Source organism: Sinohyriopsis cumingii, chromosome 15 (assembly GCF_028554795.1).
Source record: "Sinohyriopsis cumingii isolate HCF-2022 chromosome 15, ASM2855479v2, whole genome shotgun sequence".
Taxonomy (NCBI): Eukaryota; Metazoa; Mollusca; class Bivalvia; order Unionida; family Unionidae; genus Sinohyriopsis; species Sinohyriopsis cumingii.
The window spans coordinates 39,000,091-39,013,654 of record NC_142975.1 but is presented as its reverse complement, the minus strand read 5'-3'; the positions used below and the strand labels follow the sequence as shown (position 1 = coordinate 39,013,654).

Genomic DNA, 13,564 nt, shown 5'->3' with positions numbered 1-13,564 from the left:
ATTCCTATTGTCTCTGAATTAGCTTGATTAACTCCAATGGACAAGGGCTTGGTCAGTCTTAATGTATGATGTGAGGTCCTTTTTCCACAAGCATGAAGGCTTTACATTTTGTTTCAGGAATGACCTTTGTGGACCCACAATTTCTGTCACCAGTCCAGACTGGTATGGTTAATTGGAAAAGGTTAATGCCTTTCTGGAGAAAGACACTAGAGAGGGTAATAAACAATCAGGCTTTTAAAAAAAAACATCCTGGAAATTTTATGGTCTCAGGAAAGGTAGAAAATCACTACTATGTAATCAACCTTTTTACTTAATTTTCATTTTGGAAGAATACTTCAAAGTGCAGATGACCACCTTGGTCAGGAAAGCCATAAGATCCTCTGACTGGATGGTCTCTATCAATCTTCATATGTGTGTCTTTACATTACTATCTTTTCTGGGGCCCCGAGTGGCCGAGTGGTCTAAAGCGCTCACCGTTCCGGATCACTGCCATCTCACCTCTGTCTGCGTATGTTCGAGTCCAAGGCTCGGCTAGCGTGGGTACGTGGGAAAGCCTGCCAGTAGCTTCTCGTGGGTCGGTGGTTCTTTCCTGGGTTTTCCAGGGTTCTTCCTCCACCAGTTATACTGGCCGCCATATATGGCCTATCTTGTGCTGAAAAATGGCGTTAAACCCTACAACAACAACAACAACTATCTTTTCTGGAAATATCACTGGCTCCATTATTGTAAAAAGTCTGATGTAGAGCTCCTATGTTCAGACTTTCTCTAATCCTCAGACTTTTTGACAGGATGATGACGTAGTCTTAACCCACCTGAGTTTCCTAGGGGTACCCATCCTCCAGTCCTTGGCAACAGGTTGCTGCTTAGTGTTCTCGGAGATTTCCACCTGAAAGAATTTTCATTTGTTATCCCACACTAATCTGTCTCATCCATGAGAGGTCAGAGTTTAACCCATCTCAGGATTTTGTTCATGTGAGACAAATTTCCTAAGTTTTTGCTTCTCTGGTCAGTTAGAAGATTTCAATCTCATGAACCTTTCCTGTTTTTGTTTTCCCCCGGCCAGGTTTGACAGCTAGACAAGAATCATTGTTGACCCATCTTTACATTAAATCTGCTGTGCAGTGTGGTGGACTTGGTCCCTTTGAGAAGTTTGTCTTGCATTCACTTCAGTTTAAGTTTGGGCAAACTAGGAACTACACAAGGACCATCTATCTACATGGATCCCCCTGATCCAGTTTTCACTTAAGTTGGTGGCTCAGTCCAGACTACTTTTGAACCGGAGTCCCAATCCACTTTTAACTTTGATGAGGAAAAGGAGCAGGCTTCTGACCTTTTTCAGTAGCTGAGTGTGGTTTGCAGTTCAGCAGTGTTTATGATTTGGTTTCACTTCTTGTCAAACCTGCTGAATCAGCTCCCTTTAATAGTTCAATCATCTATCGAAATCCCCTGTGTCAGTTGTATCTTTCATTGGGATGATTAGTATGGACTCCTTGCCCAGTTAGAATATAAGATATTTCCTAACTCAAGAGACCTCATGAAATGTTTGCTACCTTCTGGGCTTATCTGAATCCCATTTTTGGATGAGGAGGTCTCATACTACCTTGAGTATTACCTTAGATCATTGGTCACCGAAATGAAGGCAGATTGTTTTAGTTGGGACTCATTATAATGGCACAACTGTGGCTCACAATCCTACCTTCTTACAATAGTGAACACTCCTACCATAAAGGTGCTGCATAATTCTAATACCATTTCTTCAGAGAACAATAGCCTCCCATCCAACTTTAAAATTCAACAATGCAATATTGGTAGGTAATTTATTAAGCTTTTAAAATGTAGTTATCTCAGTGTAATATTAATTTTAATAATGATGACATACCTACCAGTGTTGCAAGGTTTCCCTTCTCCCACCCAGCTCTGATGCATTTTCTCTGAATTCAGATGAAAAAGTAAACAATATGTTCGCAGTGATGCAGCCATCAGACTGGGACCTAGTTTTTTTCCTTGGTTCTAGAACCTTCCATCCTAATCATATATAATCTGTAGCTTGGACATGGGACTTAGCATACCAGAAGGTAAGTGATGCAATATTCGTAGATCAGTATCACATTAAATTTATTTTACCCCCACCCCCCACAAATCTCATGTATTTAAAAAAAATATGATGATGTTAATTTGTTACGATTGAGGAGGATTTACTGAAATATTGGATGGTGGTTAATGCCAATGTATTAGTTAAGAATCATTCTGTGAGCAACAATATGCTAATTAAGTACTTTATCCTTGGACTTCAGACTTAAATTCTGACCTTGGTGTTGTCATATTTGCAGTGGGTCAGCCATCATGCAGGATGGATCCACCATGAGGAATGGCTATGCACTGGACCTTGATGCCATCATCATTGGTAGCCGCATTGGCATGATGAGATGTTCTGATGGGACGCTTCATTTCTACCATAATGGGGTAGACCAGGGCGTGGCCTGCTCTGACATTCCACCAGGTAAGTCATAAACAGCAGATAAACATGACCTAAACTGCTGTGTTCAGGGCATTGGCAAAGATATAGGTAGCTCAGACAGACATCTGCAATTTTATCTTCATTGTGGTCAACAAGAATATCGGCTGCTCAGACATTAGAAGTAATAAATCACCGATAAATGACTGATAGAAAGACAGTCAGAAAAACATGTACATAGGAATGGACACTGCAGTTTATTTCTGATCAGTATTTTTCAAGGTGTGTTCTTCTGTGATGTTCTCGTGGGTCGGTGGTTCTTATCTGGGATTTTCCCGGGTTCTTCCTCCACCATTAATACTGGCCGCCATCTATAGCCTATCGTGTGCTGAAAAATGGCGTTAAACCCTACAACAACAACATCTTATGTGATGCCCACTTAGTAGTTCAGGTAAATGAAACATGACAGATTTCCTGTACTTGTATATTTCTTCCTCACAAAAACACATACATTTGGAATTGGGTCACTGTTAAATTAACTTAATGATTTTGGTGTCTTGTTTTTGTGCACCACTCATGGATTCCAATTTGAGGTTTGCTTTCCATACATTTCTGTGTTGTACAGTTCTGTTCATATTTTCCAGTTGTACATTTTAACTCACCAGACTGTATGGTCAAGTGAGCTTATGGCATGGCACTGCACGTGGCTTTAGTTGTATATTATCTGGCATCTTTATACATTGCTGCTGATGACCTCTTCTAAAAAACTTCAGTACCATGGTAGCTGCTTCCCTACAAATGATGTGATTTCTGTGTCAACCAAAAATGAAAAACCTATTTTCTACATTTTCTCCAGAATGGTCTTGGTACAAATGTTCCTTAAAACATGCTTTATCAAAATTAAGTACAGGTGGTTCCCTAGCAACTATGTGGATCCCATAATAAGTATAGGGAAAAAACTATGACCTAATTCCAAGGCGGAGTCAGTTTTGATTAAACATGTTAGAAATGCTTGTTATGACATGAGCAATTAAAATATTGTCCTGTGTGACCCCCCTAGCAACTTTTTTTTGACTTATCTAGAAAGGCAAGGCCAGTTTTTTCCAGACTGGCAGAATTGTTTGTTAGAACATGCTTTATCAAACATTATCTAAGGTGGCACCCTTACAATTGTGGTTCTCCATATCCACCGCTTTTCATCTTCTCCAGAACTGCTGAGACAGATTTTATCAAACTTGGCTGGAATATTTCTTTGAACATGCTGTTTTAAAATTTTGTCCTAGAATCTATCTAAATATGTTGGGTAAAAGAGGTTTGCGTACTTTTGAGCATGTACTTCTGCTTTATGCCTACATGGTAGGCTATTTAATTACTCCTAGGGGGATGAATTGGAGACACTTCCTGCAGGCATTTATGTGCCCAGGGAGCACTTTTTCATTAAAGCCCTCAGGCAGTGGACTGTCTGAATGGAGGGCTTGAAGGTGAGTGGGAATAGACCCAGCACACACTCAACCTATTCAGTCATCACTACTTAGCTGCATTTAGGTATGTATAAGTGGGAATGGACTCATCACACACTCATATGTTTGGAACTGAATTTTCAGTGGTATTAAAGGTGTGCACTGCACGCTGTTTGTTTTTATGTCTGGCTGTGGCAATAGAGGAGAGGGTGGAAAGGCAGTTTCAAGATTACAGGTTGGTGTTCCTAGACATCAGGGTATCTGGTCTAAATTGTCGTCCTAGACAATTTTGAAAAAACTCTGTTATTTAGAATTTAACTTAGGAGAGGTATCTTAGGTGACAGGTTTTAGTAAAGTTTACAACCTTGTGTGGCTGGTCCTGATGGTCTTGAACTTTTGAGACCACCTTATATGTAAGATTCTGTTTTTAGGGTCTTACGTGTCTAAATTATCGTTGTTTTATTTGCAGCCTTGTGCTGATGGTTGTTGGTGGTTTAGACCACCTTATAGATGCTAATTTGAGGTCCTTCTTTCCTAAAGTTGTTTATAGGTTTGCTACTTCGTGCAGCAGGCCCTGATGGTCTTGGGTGTTGGACCACCTTATATGCTCTAATTTTGGGGACATAGAATTTCTTGTGGTATAAATATTACTATCACCTTCGGCTAGAGTATTCTCAGAGGTATTAGTGGTGTTAAGCATATTTAGAGAAAGGGGAAAAGGAATGGTTAGATTGAATATAAAAAAAAAGAAATAATTATTTATTAAACAAAATGATATAAATAATTTTTTTTTGGTATTTCCGAAAAAAAGAGTGAAAAACAACAAATTTCCCTTTTATTAATTTTTTTCTCTTTCTTTTTATTCTTCCCCTTCCTATTTCTGTTTCTTAGTTGCCTTATTTGTCAGGTGTTGTTTTAGGTGGTTTGATTTGTTTGGTGTTTTTTTATTTTCAGGCTAAGTCTGTTTGATTAAGACAGGTATCTTTGCTGAGTACTTGGGTCGCTAAGATGTGTCAAAGACATCTGACCTTATTTTCCCCCCAAACTTTTGAGTTTCTTAGCCTGAATACTAGTTATGTGATGTTTATTTTCAGGCTAAATCTATTTGGATAAGACAGATATCTTTGCCGAATAATCAGGTCACTAAGACGTGCAAAGACATCTGATCTTTTTTGTTCTCTATATTTAAGTTTGTTAGCCTGTACTAGTTGTGTGATATTATTTTCTGGTTAAAACTATTTGGATAAGTTAGATTTCTTTGCCGAATGCTCAGTTTGACAAAACATGTCAAAGGCATCTGATCTTATTGGTCCTTACATTTGGTTTGTTAGCCAGTCTCCTAGTTGTTAATAATTGAGTTATGGAATTTTAGTTTTATATTTTGTTTTGTAACCCAGTTTCATGTATAAAGTAAATTATATTTATATATGTGAGATTGAGGTTAGGGTTGTTATTCATTAAAAATGCTGGGTATGTGTCTGGGGATACAATCTTATTTTGCTCCATTTTTAGTTTGGTTCTTGCTTTCTTTAGTTTGTGGCAGGTGTTGAATATATGTGTTAGGTCTTCTGGAACCCAGCAGTGATAGCTGTTTGGGTTGTGGGGTTGGGGTCCTATATATTGCCCAAAGATGCTGGCCAATTTGTTTTTTTCGATATAGATCCTAGTTATGGTTTTCTGATCATTGTTGTTGATTTAAGGTGGTTTCTTATTCCTGTTGATATCTTTTAGAATAAAGTATAGTTTCTGCCTATGGTGTTTTGGTTCCAGCATTTCTGCCATTTGCTATCAGTAAAGTGTTTGGTTATGCTTTAGAGTTCGCTGTCACTGTAATTAATGGCTGTGTGAGTTGGTTCATTTAGTTTTTGTTTCGCTATTTCGTCATCTAACTCATTTCCTTGAATGTCAATGTGAGATGGTATCCATATGAGTTAGATTTCTTGTTTGTTGTTTTATAATTCTTTTATTAATGAGTATGTTTGCCTGAGGAAATTTTCTCTTGATTTAGTATTATTATTTAGTATAGATGACATGACCCTCAGCGAGTCACTTATAATCACTGCTTTAGGTATGTTGTTGTCCTTAATCCATCTGAGGGCTTCTAGGATGGCCCAGAATTCTGCTGTGTAAGTAGCAGAATTCTATGGTCTCTAAAACAAATGAGCCAGCTATTCTCAAACATAGTAGGAATGTTTGTTAGGAATTATTATCAAAATTGTAAATGGTGTGGATGCCCTAGTAATAGTTTGGCTTCCATAGTTACTATATGAAAAACCTATTTTCAACATCTTACCCAGAATAGCTGAGCCATACTTGATCAAACATGGTAGGACTGTTTCTGAGGACATGTGCTGTTGAAACTTTAAACTTGCTTTCAGTTTATTTCATAGAATGGTTGCTCAAACCTGATACTAGAATATTTTGTAATATTCTCTCTCAAAATTATGTCCAGCATATCTCTTCTGGCAATTGTGTGTTTCAATAGCAAAGTTATGAAAACCTGTTTTTAGTTTCTTCTGAATGGCCAAAGCCATGTTTGATCAACTATGTTTGAATGTGTCTTTAGTTTTCTCAATTAAAGTTGTGTCTGTGTTGGCTTCCCTAGCAAAAATGTAACTTCCATAGCAGTCAGGTGTATGACCAACAAAGGATACTTATCTCATATCCAGTGTGGTGATTATTATTAATATTTAAGAAAATAGGAAGAAAATTCCATCATAGAGTGGTTTTCTCTCTAAAACTACTGTACCATATTGGACCATATCTGAGGGCCATTCAAAGCATGAACACCTTTCACATTGATTCAAAATATGCCGTTCAAAGCATAAACACCTTTCACAGTGATTCAAAATATGTCATTCAAAGCATGAACACCTTTCACAGTGTTTCAAAATATGCCATTCAAAGCATGAATACCTTTCACAGTGATTCAAAATATGCCATTCAAAGCATGAACACCTTTCACAGTGATTCAAAATATGCCATTCAAAGCATGAACACCTTTCACAGTGATTCAAAAGATTCAGCATCTAGTCCACAGTAATCAACATGCCAGATGCCTCTAAACTGTGCAAAATAGCTGTATCTATACTCAGATGTCTTCAAAGGCATGGTACCTGCCAGCTACTGCATTTGCCTTTTGGACCAATATATGCCAGGTAAGCGATATAAAGCCCACTTGTGGCTCCTGCTGTTATATTAGTCTTTGTTTTCTTGTGTGTTGAAAGTTTGACATTTAGCTGATGAAAATGATTTTGTTAAACAGGTGTGTATGCTGTTGTGGACCTGTATGGTCAGTGTGCTCAGGTTTCCATAACAAGTGGCTCAGGTGTGTTGCCCCCAACAGAAAACAACCCCCTCATAAACCAGAACCAAGATCTGGACCACTCTACGTCCTCCCAACTCAACACCGGTATGTGTCTTTCCTGACCTCTCCACCTTTCTTTGTGTTTTTATTGGGTAATGTGGAGGTTCATATATTCATAGAAAGCATGGTGTAGGTTGGTAAGTGATTAAGGATATAAGGAATTATATTTTTTTATTACCACATTTGGGATTTATTATGAAAAGTCATATCCATCCATTGGGTGTGTCCTTGTGGCTGTGTGTTTGTCAGTCCATATTGTCTGTGTATCTGAGTCAATCAGGTTTGTCCATGTATCTATTTGTCAGTCCATATATGTCAGTGTGTCCATGTGTCTGTCGGTCAGTCTGTCCATATGTCCATTTATCAGCTCATGATGTGTATGTCAGTCTGTCAAGTGTGTCCATGCATCTGTCTGTTATTCTGTCAGTATGCCCATGAAGTTTTTGCCAAGACTTTTTATGATATCCATTTGGTCTGTGAACATGATGCTGTTCTGACATCCAATATGGCCACCATTCAGTGACATTTTGAAAATCTTCTTGTTGCTACTCATTCATAATGATATAAAAAACCAACCAGGTAATGGTATGTTTGGGAGAAGTGATAAAAACAACAAATCAGATAATGCTATGTTGGGGAATAGTGATACAAAGAACCAACCAGTTATTACATTGTTGAAGAGTAGTGATATAAAAAAACAACCAGATATTGCAGTGTTGAGGAGTAGAGATATAAAGAACCAACCAGATATTGCAGTGTTGGTGAGTAGTGATATAAAAAACCAACCAGATATTGCAGTGTTGGTGAGTAGTGATTTAAAGAACCAATCAGATATTGCAGTGTTCAGGAGTAGTGATATAAAAAACCAACAAGATATTACAGTGTTGAGGAGTCCTGATATAAAAAAAACCCAAAAAACAACCAGATATTGCAGTGTTGGGGAGTAGTGATATAAAGAACCAACCAGATATTGCAGTGTTGGTGAGTAGTGATATAAAAAACCAACCAGATATTGCAGTGTTGAGGAGTAGTGATATAAAGAACCAACCAGATATTGCAGTTTTGAGGAGTACTGATATAAAAAACCAACCAGATATTGCAGTGTTGGTGAGTAGTGATATAAAAAACCAACCAGATATTGCAGTATTGAGGAGTAGTGATATAAAGAACCAACCAGATATTGCAGTGTTGGGGAGTAGTGATATAAAGAACCAACCAGATATTGCAGTTTTGAGGAGTACTGATATAAAAAACCAACCAGATATTGCAGTATTGAGGAGTAGTGATATAAAGAACCAACCAGATATTGCAGTGTTGGGGAGTAGTGATATAAAGAACCAACCAGATATTGCAGTGTTGAGGAGTAGTGATATAAAGAACCAACCAGATATTGCAGTGTTGGTGAGTAGTGATATAAAAAACCAACCAGATATTGCAGTGTTGAGGAGTAGTGATATAAAAAACCAACCAGATATTGCAGTGTTGAGGAGTAGTGATATAAAGAACCAACCAGATATTGCAGTGTTGGGGAGTAGTGATATAAAGAACCAACCAGATATTGCAGTGTTGGGGAGTAGTGATATAAAAAACCAACCAGATATTGCAGTGTTGGTGAGTAGTGATTTAAAGAACCAATCAGATATTGCAGTGTTCAGGAGTAGTGATATAAAAAACCAACAAGATATTACAGTGTTGAGGAGTCCTGATATAAAAAAAACCCAAAAAACAACCAGATATTGCAGTGTTGGGGAGTAGTGATATAAAGAACCAACCAGATATTGCAGTGTTGGTGAGTAGTGATATAAAAAACCAACCAGATATTGCAGTGTTGAGGAGTAGTGATATAAAGAACCAACCAGATATTGCAGTTTTGAGGAGTACTGATATAAAAAACCAACCAGATATTGCAGTGTTGAGGAGTAGTGATATAATGAATCAACCAGATATTGCAGTTTTGAGGAGTACTGATATAAAAAACCAACCAGATATTGCAGTATTGAGGAGTAGTGATATAAAGAACCAACCAGATATTGCAGTGTTGGGGAGTAGTGATATAAAGAACCAACCAGATATTGCAGTGTTGAGGAGTAGTGATATAAAGAACCAACCAGATATTGCAGTGTTGAGGAGTAGTGATATAAAGAACCAACCAGATATTGCAGTGTTGAGGAGTAGTGATATAAAAAACCAACCAGATATTGCAGTGTTGAGGAGTAGTGATATAAAGAACCAACCAGATATTGCAGTGTTGGGGAGTAGTGATATAAAGAACCAACCAGATATTGCAGTGTTGAGGAGTAGTGATATAAAGAACCAACCAGATATTGCAGTGTTGAGGAGTAGTGATATAAAGAACCAACCAGATATTGCAGTGTTGAGGAGTAGTGATATAAAGAACCAACCAGATATTGCAGTGTTGAGGAGTAGTGATATAAAAAACCAATCAGACATTGCTATGACACTGATAGTGACTTTTTTATGATTGAATCATTTTTTCCCTGATGTAATCCAAACATATATTCTCTTCCTGGCTGGCACAATAAAGATAAGCATTAATTGCAACACATTTGCATTGTAAAATGAGCAGTGGTTGATGTTGAGTGTCCTGCAACACTTAGCTACATCTATTGCTTTGACTTAGTTACATGTATTGCTTCTTCAGTCCAATTTGGATTTGAAAGAACCTTTGTTATAATTGTATTAATATTTTCATTATTATTTCTGAAGGATAAATCAATTTTCAGTCAAACCTTAATCAAGGACCGTTGTTTTATTTTTGTTTGTTGCAAAAAATGTAGTGTTTACAACTGGATATTTTAAAAAAAATCTGTGCTGTTTACAGTATTTTTTGGTGACTATCGGTAACTACAGTTATTTTTAAATTTCATCGAAAATGGTTACTGGTGTTGAATCATAAGATGTATTTCTGCAAACTTTATTGGAAATGGTTAAAGATTGCACTAATCACTGTCATTTAATATTTATGTCCTTTTTGTCCCCCTAATAGTAATATCTGTTTCTATCTTGTAACCAAAATTGGATGTTTGTACAATGTAAACAGATATGTTAGTACAGATTGTGTAAGAATGAACACATAAGTTTGGTTTACATTGCAGAGATGACTCATCGATTTAGTCAGTGTGCAGGCAAAAATGTCCTCATCAAGAACAATGGCTGCATGGCCATGCGGGTCAGAAACTTCAACCATGGACTTGTCTTCAGCTCAGACCCACTGAAAAAAGATGAGATCTTTGAGGTAAGAAGAACACTATTAAATGTTTACCTATTTCTAAACTCCTTCTTGGTAAATATAATTTCTATAGAAATACTGATTCTCTCTATAGATGTTTTGAGTATCTCTAGCATGGTTATTTCTGTAGAATACTGATTTTCTCTATAGATGTTTTGAGTATCTCTAGCATGGTTATTTCTGTAGAATACTGATTTTCTCTACAGATGTTTTGAGTATCTCTAGCATGGTTATTTCTATAGGAATACTGATTTTCTCTACAGATGTTTTGAGTATCTCTAGCATGGTTATTTCTATAGGAATACTGATTCTCTCTATAGATGTTTTGAGTATCTCTAGCATGGTTATTTCTATAGGAATACTGATTTTCTCTACAGATGTTTTGAGTATCTCTAGCATGGTTATTTCTATAGGAATACTGATTTTCTCTACAGATGTTTTGAGTATCTCTAGCATGGTTATTTCTGTAGAATACTGATTTTCTCTATAGATGTTTTGAGTATCTCTAGCATGGTTATTTCTATAGGAATACTGATTTTCTCTACAGATGTTTTGAGTATCTCTAGCATGGTTATTTCTATAGGAATACTGATTCTCTCTATAGATGTTTTGAGTATCTCTAGCATGGTTATTTCTATAGGAATACTGATTTTCTCTACAGATGTTTTGAGTATCTCTAGCATGGTTATTTCTATAGGAATACTGATTCTCTCTATAGATGTTTTGAGTATCTCTAGCATGGTTATTTCTATAGGAATACTGATTCTCTCTATAGATGTTTTGAGTATCTCTAGCATGGTTATTTCTATAGGAATACTGATTCTCTCTATAGATGTTTTGAGTATCTCTAGCATGGTTATTTCTATAGGAATACTGATTTTCTCTATAGATGTTTTGAGTATCTCTAGCATGGTTATTTCTATAGGAATACTGATTTTCTCTACAGATGTTTTGAGTATCTCTAGCATGGTTATTTCTATAGGAATACTGATTCTCTCTATAGATGTTTTGAGTATCTCTAGCATGGTTATTTCTATAGGAATACTGATTTTCTCTACAGATGTTTTGAGTATCTCTAGCATGGTTATTTCTATAGGAATACTGATTTTCTCTACAGATGTTTTGAGTATCTCTAGCATGGTTATTTCTGTAGAATACTGATTTTCTCTATAGATGTTTTGAGTATCTCTAGCATGGTTATTTCTATAGGAATACTGATTTTCTCTACAGATGTTTTGAGTATCTCTAGCATGGTTATTTCTATAGGAATACTGATTCTCTCTATAGATGTTTTGAGTATCTCTAGCATGGTTATTTCTATAGGAATACTGATTTTCTCTACAGATGTTTTGAGTATCTCTAGCATGGTTATTTCTGTAGAATACTGATTTTCTCTATAGATGTTTTGAGTATCTCTAGCATGGTTATTTCTGTAGAATACTGATTTTCTCTATAGATGTTTTGAGTATCTCTAGCATGGTTATTTCTGTAGAATACTGATTTTCTCTATAGATGTTTTGAGTATCTCTAGCATGGTTATTTCTGTAGAATACTGATTTTCTCTATAGATGTTTTGAGTATCTCTAGCATGGTTATTTCTATAGGAATACTGATTTTCTCTACAGATGTTTTGAGTATCTCTAGCATGGTTATTTCTATAGGAATACTGATTTTCTCTACAGATGTTTTGAGTATCTCTAGCATGGTTATTTCTATAGGAATACTGATTCTCTCTATAGATGTTTTGAGTATCTCTAGCATGGTTATTTCTGTAGAATACTGATTTTCTCTATAGATGTTTTGAGTATCTCTAGTATGGTTATTTCTATAGGAATACTGATTTTCTCTACAGATGTTTTGAGTATCTCTAGCATGGTTATTTCTATAGGAATACTGATTTTCTCTACAGATGTTTTGAGTATCTCTAGCATGGTTATTTCTATAGGAATACTGATTTTCTCTATAGATGTTTTGAGTATCTCTAGCATGGTTATTTCTATAGGAATACTGATTCTCTCTATAGATGTTTTGAGTATCTCTAGCATGGTTATTTCTGTAGAATACTGATTTTCTCTACAGATGTTTTGAGTATCTCTAGCATGGTTATTTCTGTAGAATACTGATTCTCTCTAGATGTTTTATCTCATGTATGGTTATTTCTATAGAAATACTGATTCTCTCTATAGATGTTTTGAGTATCTCTAGCATGGTTATTTCTATAGGAATACTGATTTTCTCTACAGATGTTTTGAGTATCTCTAGCATGGTTATTTCTATAGGAATACTGATTCTCTCTAGATGTTTTATCTCATGTATGGTTATTTCTATAGAAATACTGATTTTCTCTATAGATGTTTTGAGTATCTCTAGCATGGTTATTTCTATAGGAATACTGATTTTCTCTAGATGTTTTATCTCATGTATGGTTATTTCTATAGAAATACTGAATTTCTCTATAGATGTTTTGAGTATCTCATGCATGATTATTTCCACAGGAATACTGATTTTCTCTAAAAGTTATCAGCCCACATAGGTGGCAGTGGGGGTGATCTCCCATTTGATAAAAGGATTGACACCAAATCCCATGAATTCTTAAGTTACTACTTCCACACATTCAATCCATACATGTATTCTGGAAGTTTTTCTACATTAAGGCAAGTTTCTTCGAAAGGAAGTAAACACCGTTAATTATTTTCCAACTTTTCTTGCTCCTTTCTTACAGTGACAAAGTTTTCTGTCTTTTTGGAGTTAATAACTTTGCCCTCCTCACACACTTAGACATCTTTATACATACCTGCATGAGTCACAAGTGGATTTTCATTTTGCTGTAGCTATATTTTATGTGCATGTATTGTGTGTGCAACAAAAAAATACTTTATTAAAATTGCTGTATAATTTCCACAGCTTTCAGATACATGCAGGTAAGTTTTCAATATATAATCTACTTATAGCATCCACTTTGTAGTTATTATAAGCGATGCTGCAGTGATTTTACCTGTATAGGCAGTCAGTTGGCCTTTCCTAAAGGTGAC

The 13,564-nt window shown here is 36.1% G+C and overlaps 1 protein-coding gene across 1 annotated transcript in view; it reads left to right on the top strand.

Annotated features, from left to right (window-relative positions):
• LOC149781647 (neuralized-like protein 4) overlaps positions 1 to 13,564 on the top strand; it is a 128,887-nt gene that overhangs the window by 44,168 nt on the left and 71,155 nt on the right. Inside the window, exons 12-14 of the mRNA XM_089935716.1 lie at positions 2,331 to 2,500; positions 7,181 to 7,327; positions 10,399 to 10,538. Of these exons, the coding sequence (XP_089791842.1) occupies positions 2,331 to 2,500; positions 7,181 to 7,327; positions 10,399 to 10,538 (457 nt within the window). The remainder of the gene's footprint in view (positions 1 to 2,330; positions 2,501 to 7,180; positions 7,328 to 10,398; positions 10,539 to 13,564) is intronic.